Source organism: Eubalaena glacialis, chromosome 4, assembly GCF_028564815.1.
Source record: "Eubalaena glacialis isolate mEubGla1 chromosome 4, mEubGla1.1.hap2.+ XY, whole genome shotgun sequence".
Lineage (NCBI taxonomy): Eukaryota > Metazoa > Chordata > Mammalia > Artiodactyla > Balaenidae > Eubalaena > Eubalaena glacialis.
In genome coordinates this window covers 95108390-95130855 of record NC_083719.1, presented here as the reverse complement: position 1 = coordinate 95130855, position 22466 = coordinate 95108390, and the positions used below count along the sequence as shown (strand labels likewise).

The 22466-nt window shown below is 38.3% G+C and overlaps 1 protein-coding gene across 1 annotated transcript; it reads left to right on the top strand.

The window, feature by feature from the left end:
- The first annotated feature begins 44 nt into the window (after positions 1-44).
- On the top strand, positions 45-21416 carry FEM1C (fem-1 homolog C). Its single transcript, XM_061188059.1, has 3 exons — positions 45-176; positions 1025-1743; positions 18207-21416. Exons 2-3 carry the CDS (start codon positions 1200-1202, stop codon positions 19514-19516), a joined length of 1854 nt encoding a protein of 617 aa, XP_061044042.1. The 5' UTR covers positions 45-176; positions 1025-1199; the 3' UTR covers positions 19517-21416.
- Positions 21417-22466: the final 1050 nt, after the last annotated feature.

Sequence of the window (22466 nt, the reverse complement as noted above, 5' to 3'; positions counted from 1 at the left end):
GGCGGGGCGAGCGGCGCGGCCGGATTCATTCCTGTGGGGCGCGGGGTATGGAGGAGCTGTGTGGCCGCAGGCGGAGCTGGGCGGCCCGGACAGCGGCGCGGACAGCGGTCTCATTTTGACGGGGCAGCCCGAGCCCGAGCAGCCGGCGGCGGCGGGGAGGACTAGCCCCCTGGCAGGTAGTGGAGGCGGCGGCGGCGGTCTGGCCGAGCCCGGGCCGCGGCCTGAGGCTCCCGCGGGGAGGCCTGGGCGGGAAGGGGAAGGAGGGCGCTCCCAGGAGCGGAAGGCGGGCAGCGGACTGGAGGCCACAGGCTGGTCGGCCTGCGGGAGGGGGTCGTGGTCGATGGAGGAGCTTGGGGAGGGGGCTGCCCCTATCGGGAAAAGGTAGAGGTGAAGGTTGTGTAGGGGCGGCTGTGGTTTGGGGAACCTACGGACCCCTTTGCGGGGCGGAGGGGATCAGAATGGGGCGGGCGAAGTTAGCTAAAAGGCAGCCGGATTTCCTGAGAGCCTCGAGTAGTTTTAAAGGAGAGAGAACCTTTCGGGTGAGGGTTTTGGCGTTAGCTGGCCGCGGTTTGTTGGTTCCGACCTTTTTTGTTCCTTCTCGAAAGCCATCCTGGCCTCAGCGAGGCCTTGCAGCCTCGCGCCCTTGGCCCGCTCTCCTCTGCAGATGTGAGAAAGGGAAACATTTCTGCACCCGCGTCTCCTGCCTCTTTCGGTTGTACTCTCTCTGGGCGTGTGCAAAGCAAAACTAGCCCAAAGCTTGGCTGGTTAGGAGGCGAGAAATCCGGTTGCCTGTAGTGTTTAAATTTACCGTATATAGAGAAGAGACTATCTCCCACCATAACATTTGGGTCTCTGTGTGTATCTTTTTGTATTCTTCTTTCCCACCTTTTTTGGGGAGGCGGAGTAGTCCCTAAAGTGTGGCTTCCCCCGCCCCCAGGAGTAAAAATTAAGAAAACCTAGTGTTTTCGCCTTTACCTATGGAAATTTCAAAACCGCTACTTTTTTTTTTTTTTTCTTTCTCTAGTTTGGTGCTCTGGTTGTCATATGTTGGACGGCAATAGACAGAACATAACATCCGTTCTGGGGCGCCGTGATTAATATTGAACTTTGGTTCCTGTAACCCTTGCCTGTGTCAACAGAGTTAAGCTGGAGCTTTGCTTTGAAGGATAAATAAAGCACAGCCTCTCAACCGGACATAAATGGATCTAAAGACAGCAGTATTTAACGCAGCTCGAGATGGCAAACTCCGACTTCTCACCAAATTGTTGGCAAGCAAATCTAAAGAGGAGGTTTCCTCCTTGATCTCTGAAAAAACAAATGGGGCCACTCCACTCTTGATGGCCGCCAGGTATGGGCACCTTGACATGGTGGAATTTCTCCTAGAGCAGTGCAGTGCCTCCATAGAAGTCGGGGGCTCGGTCAATTTTGATGGCGAAACCATTGAGGGGGCTCCCCCTTTGTGGGCCGCTTCTGCAGCAGGACATCTGAAGGTGGTTCAGTCTTTGTTAAATCATGGAGCGTCTGTCAACAACACGACTTTAACCAATTCAACTCCTCTTCGAGCTGCCTGTTTCGATGGCCATTTGGAAATAGTCAAGTACCTGGTAGAACACAAAGCTGATTTGGAAGTGTCAAACCGACATGGGCATACATGCTTGATGATCTCATGTTACAAAGGACACAAAGAGATTGCTCAGTATTTACTTGAAAAGGGGGCAGATGTTAATAGAAAAAGTGTTAAAGGTGAGTTCATCTTCATTTTAATTTTTTAAGGGTTTACCACTTATTTTCAGGAAGTTTGATGCATAATTATAAGCAGTGGTGTTGAGTAAGCCAACACTGACAGACCTATTTTGATTAGGTATCCCTTCCAGTATAACCTTGTTGATTGTTTCTTTGGTATTTGATAGTACATGGGACAAATGTGATAAAAAAGACCTCTATCACTGTGTTAAGCAGCATTTTCTCTCTTTATTAGGAGTAACTTCCAATTCATGGGAAGTGGGTTCCCCAAAGTTTAGAGCATGTTAGTGGCAGTTGATCTGAGCCATTAGACTTGTGTTTACTTAAGAATATACTCTGATTTAATATATTTTTCTTAGTTTTATTTTTTTAGAATACCCTTGGAGTAGAAACTACTGTATTTAGTGAGTCATTGTCATGTTTGTCTTAGGTAGGCATTTCATTTGTTATTCTGTCAGGGACAGCTAGGCCATACTGACCTGGAAGGATTAATATCAATGAAAAGGAGAAAATCTGTTCCCTTATTCCATACTTACTGTGTGGCCAATAGAAAATCCTTTCGTTAAATATAGCAAGAGAGAGAACAGATTTTTTTAAACTGCTACAATGCCCAGAGCAAAACAAGGACTAGGTTAAGCAGATGTGGATTTGCTGACTAGCAACAATGTAAACATCTTTGTCCAGAAGAAGAGTTCAGGTTTATGGTCGTGTATACTGTTCAGATGATAGTTTAAGATTTTTTTAACCCTTAAAAACAAGTGTTTTGATAGTATAATATTAATACTTAATGTTAACATTATTTTCCTTAAACATATTTGTTTTTACAACAGCAAAGTAATTCACTGTGTAATATTAAAAAACTATAAAACTTAAAGGAGCATACATACATGGTAAAAAAAAAAATCACACAGTACAAATTGGTGTACAGTGTTTAGTATGGAAAAATATGTCTTAACACCCTTCATTTCTAGACCTCCAACCCACCAGCTACCATTGTTTACAGTGTTTTGTGTGTCCTCAAGATAGTCTATGCAAATATAAGTATACTTGTCTGTATATCTCTCCTTCTTTCTTCTTTGTTAATTGATACATACTGTTCTTTCTCTTTTTTTAACTTTAATTTATCTTGAATGTCATTCAACTCCAACACACATGGCTACCTCATTCTGTTTCATGGCTACACAGTATTTCATTGTATGAGTGTGCATAATTTAGTCCCTGTTGACAGACAGTTAGGTCACATCCAAAATAAACAATGCTGCTGTGAATATTCTTGAACAAATCTCTGGCTTTGCACACTTGTGTGAAAATAGCTGTATTATAAATAACTGTAAGTGGAATTGCTAAATCAAAGTGGATGTGCGTTTATCATTGTGATAATGACTGATTGCCTCTCAGAGTGGCTAAACCACACAATTATGGGGCACCACATAGTTACTGGACATATTTACTGAAGTTAGTATAATCTTTTTTAAAAAGGTTTGTCATAAAAATGATACAGCCTCATTGTGATTTTTTGTAAATTTTTTTCCTGAGGAAATATAAAAATCTCACAAAATTCCAGCACTTAGAGATAATCCTCCCAAAGATACTGAATTTTGCATTTAGATATATGTATGCAATTTTATTTTATATGCTCTTCTGTACTTGTTTTTTAGCTTAATAAATGTTATCCTTAATGTCATTAATTATAGGTTTTTAATTTCAGTAGCTGCATACTCTTCTACTAATGGAGTTTTACATTGCTTCTGCCTTCTCACTATAAGAAATGTTTCTGTAAACATTCTTTCTTATGAATGTTTTATTGTTTCTGATTATCTTTGATGTAGTGTTGGGTAAAAGGACAGCATGACTTTTTTTTTTTAAACAATCACCATTCTTTTAAAGAATGTTTGTTTTAAAAGAACAAATTACTGCTTAATTGACCATGTTAGTATTGGGAATGCTTTGAAATCATACCTAGAAGAGAAAAGGTTAAAAGGTATGGCTGCATGTTTAGGCTTGTTGAATTTTTAGTTTGTTTTGGGCTTTTTATTCATCAGCCTAATGATGTAGAGATTGTTGATAAACTCACGTATTTAAATCAAATTGGGGCATGTTTTAAACTTAGGTCATTGGAGAGATTAGTACTGGTACTATTTTCCCTTCTGTTTTTCAAAGTTCTTTATACTTCTAGAGATATAATGTATGGGAGAACTATACTGTAAATAGCCCATATTTTAGTGAGCATTTTCCCTTAGTAAACTGTGAACAATATTTAACTTGATTACCTTTGCTATTTCAGAGGTAATAAAACCTTTTAACACCATCATCATATAGTTTTGTACTTGAGGATGTGTATACTCCCTCTTCTGGCTAATTCTAGAGTTTTTTCTTTTTTTTACCTCAGTATCAATATCTAGTATTTATGCTGTTTAAAGAAGTACACATAAGAGAAAACAATTTTATACCAAAAATTGTTTTCATATGGCTTCAATTTTATATACATACATATATACACATAATACATACGTGTGTATTATATGTATATATAATATATCACTTTGTGTGTAGTACTTTAACTTTTGCATAGTGCCTTTTAAATTTGACAGTGAGTCTTAAAGAATATTGGGGGCAGATTAAAGTATGTATGTACCTCCCCCACTCTGGTCCTGAAGCTTCCATTATTTGATAATTACTCCCTCATCGACTTTTCAGATTTTTTTTTTTATTTTATGGGTTTGGGGGGTAATAAAAAAAACAGGAACCATTTGAAACTGAGGCAGGAACACTGGAGAAGGATCTGGTAGAGTGTCAAGAAAGGATTTTTTTCCCCACATTTTTATCCCCATGCAAAAAATGGAAAAGACTGATAAGATGAGGGATAAAATGGAATCATTTCTTAGGACATTTTATATGTCAGCTGTTGGAAATGGTTTTGAAGAAGGAATATGTCAGTAGATTATGCTTGGTTTGCTTAAATATAAAATGCATGTGACTTCTACCTTCCATTACTTTTTAACAGGCAGTTGGCATCTGAATATATTATCTAACCTCTTTCCATTACTTTTAACAGGCTGTTGGCATTTTGAACATGTTTTAACCTAAGGTGGAATTCATTCATTAATTGAGAGAGCATTTATTGAGTCCCTTGAGTGTGCCAGACTGTTTGACTTAGGATATACAAAGATGAGTAAGACAAGATATCCAGTCCTTGATTCCCTGCACTTCAGGAGCTCATGGCTTGTTTGGAGAGACAGGTTCATAAGCAGATACTTAAACCACAATATGGTAAATGCAGCAGTAGTGCTTTCTTGTCTTAGATTTTTGGAAATACTTTATCTCCAACTAACTCATTACCTGAGGGGACAGTGGGTTCCTTTTTTTCCCGTGCCATTCAAAAGGGGGAGGAAACTGAGATATTTAGAAATGCTGCTCCAGTTTAACACAACAGTTGATTTTTGAGACATGAAAGTTGGTTGCTATTTAAATATAGACCTCAAATCAGGAGTGATTAGACAAGCCCATCTTAGGGCCATCACACTGATCTCAGTATTTGACGGTTATAGTCATCTTTGGCTTTCTTTGGTTCTTTTTTATTTGAGTTTTTTTGTTTGTTTGTTTATGTTTTGACTCAGAATAGGACTTTGCAGATCTATGGAAAAGTTACTTAAACCCTCAATTCTGCTTTTACACCCAAATTCGACTGGAAATTGAGCACCTGAAAGTGATTGGTTGAGTACTACAGACCTATATAGAACAGCTCTTTGAGTTGGGATTGGGGAGACTGGCCCCAGAGGACAGGCTGTCCTCACGCATGGGTCAATTATTTTAGATACCCAAGGTAATTAAGTAAATTAGTAATAGGATAATTCCTGTGCATTTTCTGTAGGCCAGATATTGTGTTGGACATTTTGGAGGCTATGAAAAGATACAGCACATCACATTTGTTCACCGCTAAAGGAATGGTGTAAATTCATTATATAGGATTTTGGAAGAGTGTACTGACTGGAAAGGCCTCATGGAGTTAACTGGGCTTTGAAAGGATTGTTGGAGTTGAGATCTGCAGAAGGGATTTGATCCAGTTTTTAAGGCTTAGGAAATGGCATAAGGAAAGGCACATTGAGAAATATGCTTGGAGGGTACAGAAATTGGAAAGTAGCATATTTGGACCAAAGGGCAGTCAGGGCTAGATTCTAAAAGGACATTGACTTCCAGGTAAAGGAGTTTGACTTTATTCTTTATGCAGTGGTAGGTGAGTCAGTGAATGTTTTCAGCAGAGGAATGACTGAGGTTTTTTTTTTTTTAGAGAAACCCATCTTAGTACATTCTAATTCTGTTATATTGTGAGCTCTTTGAGGCTAGAGACCTGGTGTTTGTATCCATGTGTTAGAAAGAGTAATCTGGCCCACAGGGGGCAATTGGTAAATGAGTTTGTTGAATGAATGTGTTGCATTTAAGAGAGGAAAGATTATAAGCTCTTTGATGGCAAGGACTGTGTTTTCTGGTCCTTTTAGTACAGAAATACGTACATGAAGACATTAAGACAGTGACTGTGAAAAGTGAGTGGTACAGGTAGAACTCTGTAGGAGCTTAGAAAAGGGAGAAAACCATGTAGGCTCGTAAGTATGGTTAGCTTTAAAAGGGTTTGAGAGAGCTAGATCAGGCAGTTTGTTTGCCTCTTTTTAAAAAATAAATAAATAACTAAATAAATTTATTTATTTAGTTATTTATTTATTTGTGGCTGCACTGGGTCTTCGTTGCTGCACACAGGATTTCTCTAGTTGTGGCAAGCGGGGGCTACTCTTTGTTGCAGTGCAGTGGCTTCTCGTTGCGAGCACGGGCTCCAGGTGTGCGGGCTTCAGTAGTTGTGGCACGCAGGCTCAGTAGTTGTGGCTCGCAGGCTCTAGAGCGCAGGCTCAGTAGTTGTGGCACATGGACTTAGTTGCTCCGCGGCATGTGGGATCTTCCTGGACCAGGACTCGAAACCATGTCTCCTGCATTGGCAGGCGGATTCCTTTTTTTTTTTTAAACCTTGGTTTTATTTATTTATTTATATTAATTTAGTTTAAATATTTATTTTTGGCTGCATTGGGTCTTCATTGCTGTGTGCGGGCTTTCTCTAGTTGCGGCGAGCAGGGGCTACTCTTTGTTGCGGTGCGCGGGCTTCTCCTTTCGGTGGCTTCTCTTGTAGCAGAACACGGGCTCTAGGCACACGGGCTCAGTAGTTGTGGCGCACAGGGCTTAGTTGCTCCGCGGCATGTGGGATCTTCCCAGACCAGGGCTCGAACCCCTGTCCCCTGCATTGGCAGGTAGATTGCCAACCACTGCGCCACCAGGGAAGCCCACCAGGTGGATTCTTAGCTACTGTGCCACCAGGGAAGCCCCTATTTGCCTCTTTATTATGGAAATTTTCTGACTTATATGTAAGTGGAGAAAGTAGAGAGAAGAATACTTTGAACCACTATGTATTTATCACCTTGCTTCAACATTTATCACATTTGCCTATATATGTTAAAAAATATATTTCTCCCTCCTTTTGTTCTCTGAAGTAGTTCGAAGCAAACCCCAGGCATTCTTTCTCTCCTATAGTATAGGCAGTTTAGGGTATAGATGTATTTCAGTCAAGAGAATGTTAAAAAAAAAGAAATCCTTTTTTTCTCGTATCCACTGTAAATCCAAAGGAATTTCATGTAAGAAAATCTCCACTGTAAATTAAGAATGGTTGGTATTAAGAGAATGGACAAAGATAATGACTATTGTCACGTAGGTCGGTTATTTGTATGCTTCAGGACTGAGAGTGTTGGAAGCTGAAATTCTCTTTTTCTTCTTTGAGAACTCTAGCTCAGCTCTTGGTTACCTCAGAACACACCTACTAGCAGAGAAGAGTGAAAGAGAGGGATTTAAAATTTCTTTCTGCTCTGTAACATTCCATACTTACTTTGATATAATAATAATGTTTAACTAGTTGAATTCGTTAACATTTTAATCCCAGATCAAGTTGCTCCTGCAAGTTGTTTCTTGTTCATCCTTTTCCCTCCTGTATCTCCTGGCACACTTTCTCTGTGTCTTCAGGGAAACTTGGCATCCTAGTTGGGGAAGCTAAGCTGTAGATGATGTGTCTATTGAGTGCAGTAGGGAAATATCTATTGTGTTCCTCTAACCCTGAAGATTGGATTGTAAACTGTGAATCCTCACAAAATTGAACTGGTGAAAATGAGTAGATCCTGAACACTACTGCTATTTCAGAGTCATCCCCAGCAACACAAACTTAAGGCAGAGGTTAAGTTTTACTTACTGATCTTTTAGCTACATATAGTTCCCTCACTGAGTTCATCTTTATGAGATTTTAATCACATTGATTAATTAAACTTGTTTAAAAGAAAATTTAGGAAGCCCATGGCATTCTAAAGATTTATGCTACTGAGACATCGGGAGTGTATGTGTTGGAAGATAGAGGTGGAAGAGTTGGGGAGAGGCCCAGGTAAGGAAGTCACATGGTTGGAAATTTGATTAAAATATCTCTTTTCCTCTTTTTTCCCTCCCTTTGGGTAGAGCTGCAGTGAATAGAGAGTCTGAACTAGAATGTAAGTCTGAATTGTAATGTTGATGTTTTCATCAACTTACGTTGTATAATTTTCATCAAATTATACTATTATTAGTTGAATTTAGTCCTGATCCCTTAGCTCAGATCTTAGCTTTGAAAATTCTGCTTGCTATCAAGACCCATTTCAAAGGCAAGTCCTCGTCCCCCTCGAGTCACATGAATGCATCTTGAGCATTTTTTAGCATTTAACTTTGTAGTGAGCTCAAGGACCTGTATTGTTAAATTTCTCTGTGTTCCTAGCTCACTGCCTTATATAAAGAATTAATGAAGGGAAGGCACGTGGTAATCTTGATACCAGTAGTTTTTTATCCTATTTTTGATTCTTTTTTTTCAAACTCTTGTCCTTGAGTATCTCTGGTGTTACAGCATACATGGGGAAGGGAAATACTCTGAGCAGAGGAACCTTCTAGTGCTCCTTTGACATCCTAAAGTTTTCCTCTTAACCCCTTCCCTCCTGCTTCCTTAACACATACCAATTAGCTATTCCAGGAGTAAAATGCTTGGAATCAGCCTTGTCATGCAGTTGAACTGCACCCCTCCCCCCCCCCCGGCCCCCATGTTTATAGGTGGACCTCTCTTAAAGACTCGGCTCAGCCCCAGCTGCAAGGTAGAAGAATGGATGCCAAGTACAGCAGGCTAAAGAGGAGAGATGATGAGCGAGCTGGAGCTGTCGTGTAAGCTGGCTCTGCTTGCCGCCGACAGGCCAATAAATCGGGAGACGAGGTGTTGAGGCAAGGAGTACCGCTTTATTCGGAAAGCTGGCAGACCGAGGAGATGGCAGACTAGGGTCCCCAGAAAACCACCTTATGGGGTCTAGATGCCAGTTTTTTTTACAGAATCAGAGGGAAGTAAAGTAAAAAGGCAGAATAGAGAGGGAGAGGTGGGGAGGAAGTAAAGTAAAAAGGGCCATCAGTCTTGGAGAAATTCTCCTGGAATGGCCAGCCTCCGGGAGGGGATGTGTTAATTTCTTTTTTCTTGCAGCCATTCACAGGTGGGTAGGGTTTCCTGAGGCAGGCAATTATGTATGATTATGATAACAAAAGCAACGAAAAGCAAAGGCTAAAGTCAAAGAAACAGATCCAACATGGAGTCAAAATTGGCTCTTCCCTGTTACAATGAGAACTGTTTTTGTGCATTTCCAGACAAATCTGTTATGATAAAAGACCTTTTAATTGCTGTTTCTATCAATCAAAACTTATACTTTACTAAAAACAAATACTTTGATTTTAAAACAGCTTTGAGACATAATTCACATACCATTCACGCACTTAAAAACCACCCATCATTGGGTTTTTTTATTTTTTTTTATTTTTTTTTATTTATTTATGGCTGTGTTGCGTCTTCGTTTCTGTGCCAGGGCTTTCTCTAGTTGTGGCAAGCGGGGGCCACTCTTCATCGCGGTGCGCGGGCCTCTCACTATGGCGGCCTCTCTTGTTGCGGAGCACAGGCTCCAGACGCGCAGGCTCAGTAGTTGTGGCTCACGGGCCTAGTTGCTCCGCGGCATGTGGGATCCTCCCAGACCAGGGCTTGAACCCGTGTCCCCTGCATTGGTAGGCAGACTCTCAACCACTGCGCCACCAGGGAAGCCCCCATCATTGGTTTTTAATTAATTAATTAATTTGTTTTTGGCTGTGTTGGGTCTTCGTTTCTGTGCGCAGGCTTTCTCTAGTTGCGGCGAGCGGGGGCCACTCTTCATCGCGGTGCGCAGGCCTCTCACTGTCGCGGCCTCTCTTGTTGCGGAGCACAGGCTCCAGATGCGCAGGCTCAGTAGTTGTGGCTCACGGGCTTTGTTACTACGTGGCATGTGGGATCTTCCCAGACCAGAGCTCGAACCCGTGTCCCCTACATTGGCAGGCAGACTCTCAACCACTGTGCCACCAGGGAAGCCCTCATTGGTTTTTAGTATGGTCACAGATTTGTGCAGCCATCACCACAATTACTTTTTCTTTTTTTTTTTTTTTGGCTGTGTTGGGTCTTGGTTGCTACGCGTGGGCTTTCTGTAGTTGCGGCGAGTGGAAACTACTCTTCGTTGAGGTGCGCAGGTTTCTCATTGCGGTGGCTTCTCTTGTTGCAGAGCATGGGGTCTAGGCGTGCGGGCTTCAGTAACTGTGGCACACGGGTTCAGTAGTTGTGGCTCGCGGGCTCTAGAGCGCAGGCTAAGTAGTTGTGGCGCGTGGGCTTAGTTGCTCTGCGGCATGTGCGATCTTCCTGGACCAGGGGTTGAACCCATGTCCCCTGCATTGGCAGGCGGATTCTCAACCACTGTGCCATCAGGGAAGCCCAGTTCTCTAAGTTTTGAAAAACATAAACTGTAATTTAACCACCACTACAATAGAGGTGGAATGAAAACTTCCTGTATGCCCCTTTGCAGTTAACTATTCTCTCAGCACCCCCCTCTGGCAATCACTGGTCTGTTATCTGTCCTTATAGTTTTTTAGGCATTAATTTTAATAGTGAAAATTCTGAAGGAATGCAGATGTCCATCAAGAGAGAAGTGTTTATGTAAATTATGACATGCCTCCTTACTTGAACTTTAACCATAAAGCCATTAAGAGTGATTATGTAGTATCTATGTAAATAGTTCATGTGGACTATATACATGGAACATGACAAAATGACTAAGATGTAGGTGAAAAGCAGGAAACAGTTGTATATTTTCTGATTACAACTTTATCAAAATATACTATGTAAAGACACTTGGAGACATGACATAGTTGCTGTAAAATTATGCTTTTGTTTTGTATTGGGTTTTTTTTTTTTTGACCTCTGTTTTCTTAACTTTTAAGTAATGGTCTAGGTTATAATTCAGAAATTTTTTAGGGCTTCCAGGGCATGAAAGTGTGGCAGTTATATACTTAACCTGTTAGAATAATAAAGGTGATCCCCTCCTGCTAAGATTTTACTTTTTTTTTTTTTAATGTATTTTATTTATTTATTTATTTATTTTTGGCTGTGTTGGGTCTTCGTTGCTGCGCACGGGCTTTCTCTAGTTGCGGCGAGCGGGGGCTACTCTTCATTGAGGTGCACAGCCTTCTCATTGCAGTGGCTTTTCTTGTTGCGGAGCATGGGCTCTAGGCGTGCGGGCTTCAGTAGTTGTGGCACACGGGCTCTAGAGCTCAGGCTCACTAGTTGTGGTGCACGGGCTTAGTTGCTCTGCAGCATGTGGGATCTTCCTGGACCAGGGCTGGAACCCGTGTTCCCTGCATTGGCAGGCGGATTCTTAACCACTGTGCCACCAGGGAAGCCCTAAGATTTTACTTTTTAAAGTTATTTTGTCCTTATTTGATTCATTTTTTGTGATATCAAGTATTAAAAATTTAAGAATCTACCTTAGCTTTGATATTGTGCTAACTGCTATCTGGGATATAAAGGAAATATAACATAGGCTCTGTGTACTTTAGGAATAGACAGTTTAGGTAAGAAAACCTATTTGTGAAGCACTAACATATTATGTAAGGTATTACATAAGATTATAATAGTAGATATAACATGAGTACTTACCAGGATGAATGAAACATTTATTCACCAGGCATTCTCAAAATGATAAATTGACATAGTATAACCAAGAAGGCCTCTTTGAGCAGCTGAAATTTCTGGTGAAACCTGGAGGAAAAGAAGTTAAAAAGGCAAAGAAGAAAGAGTATATTGACAGGAAAATTAAGAGAAGAGGCATGGAGGTGGAAGTAAGCGGGACTATTCCAGGGGCTGGGAGAGGTAACTTAGAATACAGTGATGGGAAGCCTAAGCAGTTTCTTTGCCTTGTGTATGGCTGGTATTGATGATGTCTTTTGGGTTAGAGAAGGTGTTGGCAAACTCTGGCCCAGAGGTCAAATCCTGCCCACCCCGTTTTTGTACTGCCTGAGAACTAAGATATATTTTTTAATGGTTGAAAAAAAAAATCAAATGAAGAATGATATATTATGCATGACATGTGAAAATTACACAAAAGCCACATTTCAATGTCCATAAGTAAGGTTTTGTTGGAAAACAGTCATGTCCATTAATTTAACCAATTGCCTATGGATACTTTTTGTTATATGGTAGAGTTGAGTGATTACAACAGAGACCTTATGGACTGCAAAAGCTGGAATACTATCTAGCCCTTTACAGAAGAAGTTTGCTGGCTCCTGGGCTAGATTCACAGAGCAGCATTCATACTGGAGATGACAAGAAATGAGGCTAGAGAGGTAGGTTAGGGAAATATTTCTCTTTTTAAAAATCTGTTTCCCATAGTATATCTTCTTATGTGTATTCCCACTACCAAGATTAAGCTTTACTTCACATGACATGCCTTCTAAAACTACAGATTTCTGCTTTGTTGCTTTCTCATCCTCACACAGATAGTGCTTTGAGAATCAATGCTGTAGAATTTTGAAATCTTAAAGATTTTCAGCTATTTCTTTAGAGGAAGCATGAAAGCTTTTGATCTGGAAAGTAATATGATTGGTGGAAGTTTTATTATGAGGCTTGGTTTATATTAGAAATAACTTATTCACTGGAGTGTAGTATGACTAGCATTTAAAATATGACCTTAGTAATGAGCAATACACTGAAATGGCAATTGGGAGACATGGGTTTTTATTTTACTAGCAATTTCTCTGGTTTCTATTTGTAGAACAAGTTTATCTTCTCTACTTTGCATAGTTATTAATATAAGTTCGCAATAGTTAATACAATTTAGGGGAAAAAATGCCGTGCTAGCATACTGGTACCTTTTTTCTTCATTTATTTCTGCTTTTTATTATTTGCTTCTAGTCTCTCTAGGTTTAATATATTGTTTTTCCCCTATAAGTTCTTGAGATGGAAAATTAGCTGTTTTTTCAAGAAGCCATTCTTTTCTAATGTACATTTAAGCATAGTTTTAGCCATATCCCACAAGATTTTTTATTTAACATTTTTATTATCATCCAGCTAAAAATATTTTCTACTTTCCATTGGGATTCCTTCTTTGACCCATGGGCTATTTTAGAAGTATATTTTTAAATTTCAAATATGTGGAGATTTTTCTAGGGTTTTTTTTTTTTTTTCGCTTGTTTGTTTTTAATCTAACTTGTGTTGTGGACTTAGAACATATTCAGTGATTTCAGTCCCTTGACATTTATTTGTGTGAGTCTCATTTTATGGCCCAGAATGTAGTCAGCATTTGTATATGCTCCGTGTGTCCTTAGAAAAAAATTAAATTCTATAGTGTTCATTTAATTTTCAATATCCTTATTGGTTTTGGTCTTCTAAACTGAAAAAGGTGTGTTCAAATGTATTATGAGTGGATTTATCTGATTTTCCTTGTAGTTCTGTTGATTTTTGCTTTATTTATTTTGCTGTTTTTATGTGAAAACAAATTTAGAATTATATCTTTCTGTTGTTTTGAATTTTATGTCATTATAAAATGTTTATCTGTAATCATGCATTTTGTTTTAAAGTCTACTTAATCTGATATTTTACTATCAGACAGCTTTCTTACGGTTAATTTTTGCATAAAGTATATATACTTTTTCATCTTTTCACTTCAACCTTTTTCTATCCTTACATTTAAGGTATTTCTCTTGTAAGCAGCATGTAGTTGAGTTCTATGTGTTTGTATTTTCAGTCTGACAGTTTTTGTCTTTTAATGGAACATTTAGTTTGCTTGTATTTAATGTAACTACTTATATATTTGGGCTTTAATCTCCTAGCTACTTACTGATTTTTATTTGTCTACCTGTTTTGCTTTGTTTCTGTCTTTGTTTGGATTATTTTTCATTTTTTCTCTATATTAGAGAATATATAGTAATTATATGCATGCATACCCTCTTTTATTTTAGTGGTTACTCTAGATAGTACTACTTTGACTTATCAAAGGCTAACATAAATTTCTAATTTTACCTCTTTCCAAGCAAGGCAGAAATCTTAGAATACTTCAACTCCAGTTACCCTCCTTACTTTTATGCTATTGCTGTCAAGCATTTTTCTTCTATATGTGTTTCAAACCCTGTTACAAGATATTATTTTTAACATCAATATTTATTTAGATATCTCACAAATTTACCCTTTCTGTCAATGTTGATGCTCTCCTTTCCAGGCTTCCATGTGGCTCATCTTTTCTTTCTCACCTGAAACGGTCCTTTACTTCACAGAATTCTAAGCTGGCATTTATTTTCCTTTAGTGCTTTAAGGCTTCTCTTGTTTCTGATTAGAACTTTGCTGTCAGTCTAATTGTTGTTCTTTTGCAGGTCATTTCCACCTATTCTTTGGTTTTAAGATTTTTCTCTTTGTCCTTAGTTTTTAACGGTTCTGCTGTAGAGTGCCTCAGTGTGGCTTTCTTTTTGTCTATCCTTGTTGTTTATAAAACTTATTAAATTTATGGTTAATCTTTCATCAGCTTCAGAAAATTCTCAAACTTTATCTCTTTAAATATTGCTTTGGGCCTATTTTCTTAGTCTATAATTCTGGTTTTAAGCATGTTATCCCTTCTGACATCGTTTTCTCTGTCTCTTATAGTCTTCTGTTTTTCCATCCTTTCACTTTCATGCTTCTTTCTATGTATTTTCATCTGACTTAATTTTCTAGTTCACTAATTCTCTATTCAGCTGTGTGTAGTCTACTTTTAAAGCCACCCATTGAGCTTTTCAGTTCTAGAATGTCCGTTTGGTTCTTTTTTGTAGTTTACAGTTTTCTATCTAATTCTCAAATTTTTTTTTAAATATCTGAATACTCTAAGCATAATTATTACTTTAAAGTCTGTGTCTGATAACTGTATTATCTAGATCTTCTGTTGGGCTTTTCTCTTAGCTCTTTTTTTTTTTTTTTTTTTTTTTTTTTTTTAAGAAAGAACTTTATTGAACAATGTATTCACTGTTTTGTTCCACTACCTTCTGCCATTTTTCAGGCAACTTCATAACTCCATCTTCCCAAAGTATTTGTTTATTTATTTATTTATGGCTGTGCTGGGTCTTCGTTTCTGTGTGAGGGCTTTCTCTAGTTGTGGCAAGCGGGGGCCACTCTTCATCGCGGTGCGCCGGCCTCTCACTATCGCGGCCTCTCTTGTTGTGGAGCACAGGCTCCAGACGCGCAGGCTCAGGAATTGTGGCTCACGGGCCCAGTTGCTCCGTGGCATGTGGGATCTTCCCAGACCAGGGCTTGAACCCGTGCCCCCTGCATTGGCAGGCAGATTCTCAACCACTGCGCCACCAGGGAAGCCCTCTCTTAGCTCTTATCCTTGCTTTTTGTGTTGCGGTTCCTTGTTTTCTCTTCTGTCCATTATTTTTGATTGGATACCAAACATTATATATGAAGAATATATAAAAATAATTTGAGCTCTAGTATGATAATATCTTCATCTAAATAGTATTTGTATTTGCTTCTGGCTTTTGATTACATATATACTAGCAGTTCTGGATTACTTTAATTCAATATCAAGATGATTTTAACTTGCATTTCAGTGCCTGTGTACGCTGGTTTCTTTGCACTTCACCTTAACTCCTAGAGAGCAGCCCTTCAGAGCTATAACCTAAAGTGTATAGGGATTTCTTAATGGGCTTTGGACTCCGGTTTTCTCTTCTAGCCCTGAAAGGTCAAAAGCTCTGCCCAGTTTTTTAGCTGCCTATTCCAGAATCAGTAGAGGTCACTGGGGAAAGCTTCCCCAAATTCTGGATGTTACTTAACTAATTTTCTTTATTCTCCTGGATGTTGTCTCCCTGTGAGCTCTTACAGGTGGTCATACAGATTTTTTTAAAATGCATTTTTCAGCTTTTCTGGTTCTTAGTGGGAGGGTGATCATGTTACCTCTGCCAATACTAGATGTGAGAGTCTCTTATTCCTTTAAAAAAACAAAACAAAACAACATTTTTTCAGTATATGGTGTATTCAGAATATATATATTCTGCATTTTTCCAATACGTCAATTCAGTTACTTAAAAGACTGGCTTTTGCTGCATTCTTTTTCTTGATTTTATTATTCTGAATAGAGAAGAATGCCATCTAAGCCTTCTCTTTATATTTCTATTATATTGTCTATTTCTTAGAGAAAATGGGAATATTAGGGATCCTTAATTCAAAAGAGTTTTAAAAATATACTTAGTAGTAGTCATGTTTAATTGAAATTATTTTGAGCAAATGAACATTAGTAGTCAGAAGTTCTGGGCTCTCTTAGTGGTTGGTTACCATACACATTGCTAAAACATTCTATCAGACACCCTTCCATTGTAGACCATTGGAATCCTGGGTCACAATTAACATATCCAGATGTTTTAATATAATCCCTATAGATATCATGGAAGACTAATAAACAGGATAAACTTGTGAAGAGATTTAAAGTCCTAATGTATTACAACTTGTGCTTTTTTGAATTTTATCTGTAGATCTGTTACGTGAAGTATTCAGGTTTAAACAACTTTCTAGTACACATCCTGTGTCAGGGGTCCTCAAGGCCACCCCAATGTTTGCAGGTAACTTAGCATACAGTTGTACTCATGGCTAAGATTTATTACAGTGATATAATAAGGACATGTACCTGGATCATGAGAGGAAAGGCACAGTTGGGGTCTAGAGGAATCTTTGTGCAGGCTTTTTTATGCTCTCTCCTTCCTGTGAGAGGTCACAAAGAGCAGTCTTCCCCTAGCAACATAAATGCATATGTGCAATATTCCTGCCCGGGGAAACCCATTTTGGTTGATTAGAGAATGGTTAGAGACTCAATGTCCAGGTTTTTATTGGGCACTGGTCACATAGGCACCCTCTGCTGAGCACATATGCAAAATTCCAGAGTCCCAGAAGGAAAGCAGGTAGTCAGCATAAAAGCCACCCTTATCATTTAGGGAAAGTTTTTTATCTTGGAACTGTCTACCCGACAACATTCCAGATGCCAGCCCAGGGCCATCCTTGCAAGCAGGTCTTTCTAAAGATAGCTGTCTCAGCCAGCTATATTAGTTATTTTTCACACACATGCCTAAAAAGACTGTTGAAATTTTCTGTAAACATTGTATGTAAATATCAAAGGTCTGCATGATAATTTCTGTTTTGATCATTAGTAGAATGTTTATATTAAATTTAGGTAGCTAAAATAACTTGAGTGGTTATGTCTTAGTATGTTCCATCCATACAGGCTTTTACTAATGTGCCAGTGTCTATTGTCAGTTTTAATCCATGTGTGGGAAGAATCGGACGGTGTTAGAACATTTAGTACATCTAAAAAGAATGTTTAAGAAAATTAAATTACAGTGGGAAATAATCCATTATGAAAGGACACCTCAGATGTCTCCTTTTAAAGTTCATGTTGAACCACCCACATGTTTTTTAGGTTTCAGTGGACTTGTTTTTCTTACGTGAGTTTTTTGAAGAAAGTGTTGTACTTTGTTACCAAGATTTTTGACTGAAACAGCTGAGGTTCACTTGGCAATCAGAAATACTGAAAAAATAATTTCTGACTCTTAGAATCAAATTGGAGACTCTTAGGTATTACAGACTAGATTTCTTATTTATAAATGTGGAGTCTGACCCAGAAAGTTAAGTGACTGTCAGCAAAACTATAAATAGCTGGTTAATTTCATTTCATCAGTTTTTAGTTGTAGAATATACACTTGAAAACATTATTGAAAAATATCAAGAGGCCGTGGATTAATTTTGAATTTCATTTAGTGACTTTGAATATCTTTTCATGCCTAATTTTGTCATTTCGTTTATTCAAAGAATTTAACCAATATTTTTTTTCCCCCTGCTGTGTGTCAGACATTAGTTTTAGGTGCTGGGGATCATTTTTTCTTATTTGTAATCAAATTAAAGTATGTCCCATTGAGGGCGGCTTGGAGCTGCCTGCTTTTCTTTAGATTCTAAAGTATACATATGTATTACATTGTATCCTGGTCCCTCAAATATGTTATCTCTTTTTTTCCTCCTCCTTAAGGTAATACTGCATTGCATGATTGCGCAGAATCTGGAAGTTTGGACATCATGAAGATGCTTCTTATGTATTGTGCCAAGATGGAAAAGGATGGTTATGGAATGACTCCCCTTCTCTCAGCAAGTGTGACTGGTCACACAAATATTGTGGATTTCCTGACTCACCATGCACAGACCAGCAAGACAGAAAGGATCAATGCTCTAGAGCTTCTGGGAGCTACATTTGTAGACAAAAAAAGAGATCTCCTTGGGGCTTTGAAATACTGGAAAAAGGCAATGAACATGAGGTACAGTGATAGGACTAATATAATTAGCAAACCAGTACCGCAGACACTAATAATGGCTTATGATTATGCCAAGGAGGTAAACAGTGCAGAAGAGCTAGAAGGTCTTATTGCTGATCCTGATGAGATGAGAATGCAGGCACTATTAATTAGAGAACGTATTCTCGGTCCTTCTCATCCTGACACCTCTTACTATATTAGATATAGAGGCGCTGTCTATGCAGACTCTGGAAATTTCAAACGATGCATCAACCTATGGAAGTATGCTTTGGATATGCAGCAGAACAATTTGGACCCTCTAAGCCCGATGACCGCCAGCAGCTTATTATCTTTTGCAGAACTGTTCTCTTTTATGCTACAGGATAGGGCTAAAGGTCTGCTGGGCACCACTGTTACATTTGATGATCTTATGGGAATACTGTGCAAAAGTGTCCTTGAAATAGAGCGAGCGATCAAACAAACTCAGTGTCCAGCAGACCCATTACAGTTAAATAAGGCTCTTTCCATTATTTTGCACTTGATTTGCTTATTAGAAAAAGTTCCTTGTACTCTAGAACAGGATCATTTCAAAAAGCAAACTATATACAGGTTTCTTAAGCTGCATCCAAGGGGAAAGAATAACTTCAGCCCTCTTCATCTGGCTGTGGACAAGAATACTACCTGTGTAGGGCGGTACCCTGTTTGTAAATTTCCATCTCTGCAAGTTACTGCGATACTGATAGAATGTGGTGCTGATGTGAACGTCAGAGACTCGGATGACAACAGTCCCCTCCATATCGCTGCTCTGAACAACCATCCAGACATCATGAATCTCCTTATTAAATCAGGTGCACATTTTGATGCCACAAACTTGCACAAACAAACTGCTAGTGACTTGCTGGACGAGAAGGAAATAGCTAAAAATTTGATCCAGCCTATAAATCATACCACATTGCAGTGTCTTGCTGCTCGTGTCATAGTGAATCATAGAATATACTATAAAGGGCATATCCCAGAAAAGCTAGAGACCTTCGTTTCACTTCATAGATGATAATTTGACTGTTGAAGCACGAATTGGTAACAGTTGTTTCATAAATGAGCACTGTTGTGGTAACACCAGCATTCATTTAGCTTGATTTCATCGTGCTCTCATTGGCTAAAGCATTGTAAGCATCAAATTTACAGGATTGGTTTCCCAGTATTTAATATAAATATACCATATAATATATTGTTTGTGAATTATTGAGAAATGTAATCTCATATTCAGATTTCTAAAATTGTCTGCCAAAGGCTTATCCATTCTGGTTTTGTTTGCTGTTGGGTGTTTGGGACAGAGTTAACCATTTTTCAGTGGTGTCTTTATACTTTTCTGGTTTGTGAATTTTATACAATTGAAGGTCTTTTTTGTGCTTCTTCCTTCTCTTCTCCGAGCTTCTCCCGTTTCCACCTCTTTTTTAACTTAACCATTTCTACTTATCAATTTCTTTCCCCTTATGGATCCATGTTAGGTTGTACAAACTTTATGGACTTGTTACCATGTGCAGTTACCATAAGTGCTTTATCTTCTCTATGCACTGGCTTCAACTTGACTGTTGTATGTTAGCATATTTTCTATGCAGCAGTTGGTCAACTTCAACTCTGAAACACTGTTAAGTATGTTACAAAGTTCATTTTATGAAAGTACTCTTGTAGCATGACAATTTTTAGAGCTACAGGTTAGCTACCAGAGCTCAAGCTTTTTTGTTGTTTTTTTCTTTACATCTGAGGTTTCTTTCTCTAATCCACTGAAATTATTGTGTGCTAAATTTGGGAAACAAAGCTATTCTAACTCATTAACCCAGCTGAAATTTAGGTCTGTCGTCTTAATATATCATGCAGTAAAAGGAAGAATCTTTATAAAGTGACCCACCTTTCATGCTGCGCCAGCATTGTCCTGCTTGTGCTGATGATGTGATTAGGTGTAGAGAATTTGCTTAAATTTAACCTCAAAGTTTATCACACAGCTTAATGAGTCACACTGAAATATTCAGTAATTGAACTGCAAATCACTTTTATTTACAAAAAAGAGCTGAAGCATGTCAGTGGCATGATGCTTGCCAAGCCAGATCTAGGCATCTAGGATAATTAAGGTATTTTTAGTATGCAATTTACTGCCATAGTATCAAAGGTCAGTAACAGTGTTCCTTCTTTCTTCAAGCTTAAGTATACCTTTGAAGATAACTTGCATGAATTACTTTGGTCTCAATTATTTGTCACCCTAATTAAACACAAAAGGTTGCAGTGCTTCCTCTTCCCTTACTGAAAATTAGCTTTTCTTTTCTCTTTCTTTTTCTTTCTCTTTCTCTCTTCCTTTCTTTTCTTTCTTGCCTCCCTCCCTCCCTCCCTTCTTTCTTTGTTTTTTTTTTTGGATATTTTTTAACAGCTTTGCTAATGCCACAGAAAGGGCTCTTTTAACTTAAGAAAAAATAAGTGAAAAGTACTAAAAAAGATTCAGGTAATTATCATTCAGCACTTTACTGTTATTCAGAATAAAATTTATGATGGCATATTTGCCCTGCAAATGTCTTAATGAAATTGTTCTGAATAAAAAGCTCCTTATTGGTTTGAGAAAAACTCAGTTTACCTGTGAGTTTAATGATCACTTGGATTTTTGTGTTAACATTTTATTCTGAGGGTTGATGTAGGGGTATTTAAGGAGTCATCATTGCAAACAGTCACATTAGGTTTATTTCATCTTTACTCAGTAAAAAACTTGTAATGAAGAATAGTAAATAAACAAAAAAGCATTAGACTTACTTTCTGGTTAAATAATTGAAGTTTAATTTTTTAAAAGATATCCTTACTCATTTTACTAGGTTGTATATTTAATTTCACCATTGAAAAAGGTGATTTGGATATAAATGGTTGCTCTGCAACCTTTTGATGAAGAGATTTTAATATCTTGTTTACTATGGGAAAATTTGATGAAATATTTGAACTGCCACATAAATTAAGAATAGTTTGTGGTTTAGATAATTATTCTAGAAATATCAGACATCAATTTTTGAAATCATTTGCCTCTAACCTTCTGGTATAAGAATTATATGCGTGAACAACCTTTTTTTTTTAAAGAAAGGAAAACTTTGCAAGTACAGTAAATCTGCATTAGTTGATCTCAGTAATTTTGGGGTGAACGGTGAGCAATTGGATTTTAAGTGATTTAATATTCCTTTTTTTGGGAGGGGGTAGGAGGGCTTACATGCTCTTATAGTAAGGCACATCTCACACTATTTTATAGGTGAATTTGAATTGTGCAACTCTAGTATAAAATAAGGATTTCTTTACATAGCATTTTCCCACCACTGAATATAGATAACTTAGAACTGTTCCTCAGTCTTGATAACTGAAATGCCTTATTTCAATTAAGATACAGTTCTCTGTTTGCCATCTCCCCAAATGATGTTAGGAGCTCTTGAAAAATCAGTTAGTTTAAAAGCTCAAAATTGTCCATTTTATTTTAGAGGCGGTTGTTTCATAAATGTGCCCTCAGACACTGTTTAAGGCCTTTGTCAGAAAGTATTCACAAAATTGTGAGAATGAATTTAAAAAAAATACTTAAGTTTGTGTTATTTTTTTAACCAACAGATGAGTAATTTAATAATGAGCTAATTGTACTCTCAGCTGTACACTGTAGCATGGTAATGTTGGCTGGAGCTAATGTATAAGTTTTGGTTACATTTCCATAAAAATCCCCTGTTAAGGTCTGCTGAATTTTAGATGTTCCACTCTTGATCATTTCTGTAAAAGAAATGGTCATTTTACTCAGATTAGATGCCAGTCTACATTATAAAGACAAGTGGATTACAGATTTTAAAAATAGTCATTTTCTTATCCATAAATCTGACAGGGACATTAGCCCAAATCAGCCAAAGGTAATTTGGTGCCCATTATGATTTTGCAGTTAAGTGGTTGCTCACTTGTAAAGTGACTTAATGTATAATGTTTTCGAGACCCCCATCTCC

Excerpts from the sequence above, each read along its gene's own strand:
- FEM1C (XM_061188059.1), top strand. The coding sequence starts at position 1,200 with ATGGATCTAAAGACAGCAGTATTTAACGCAGCTCGAGATGGCAAACTC. Across the intron at positions 1,744-18,206 it reads TAATAGAAAAAGTGTTAAAG|GTAATACTGCATTGCATGAT; the intron begins GTGAGTTCATCT and ends CTCCTCCTTAAG.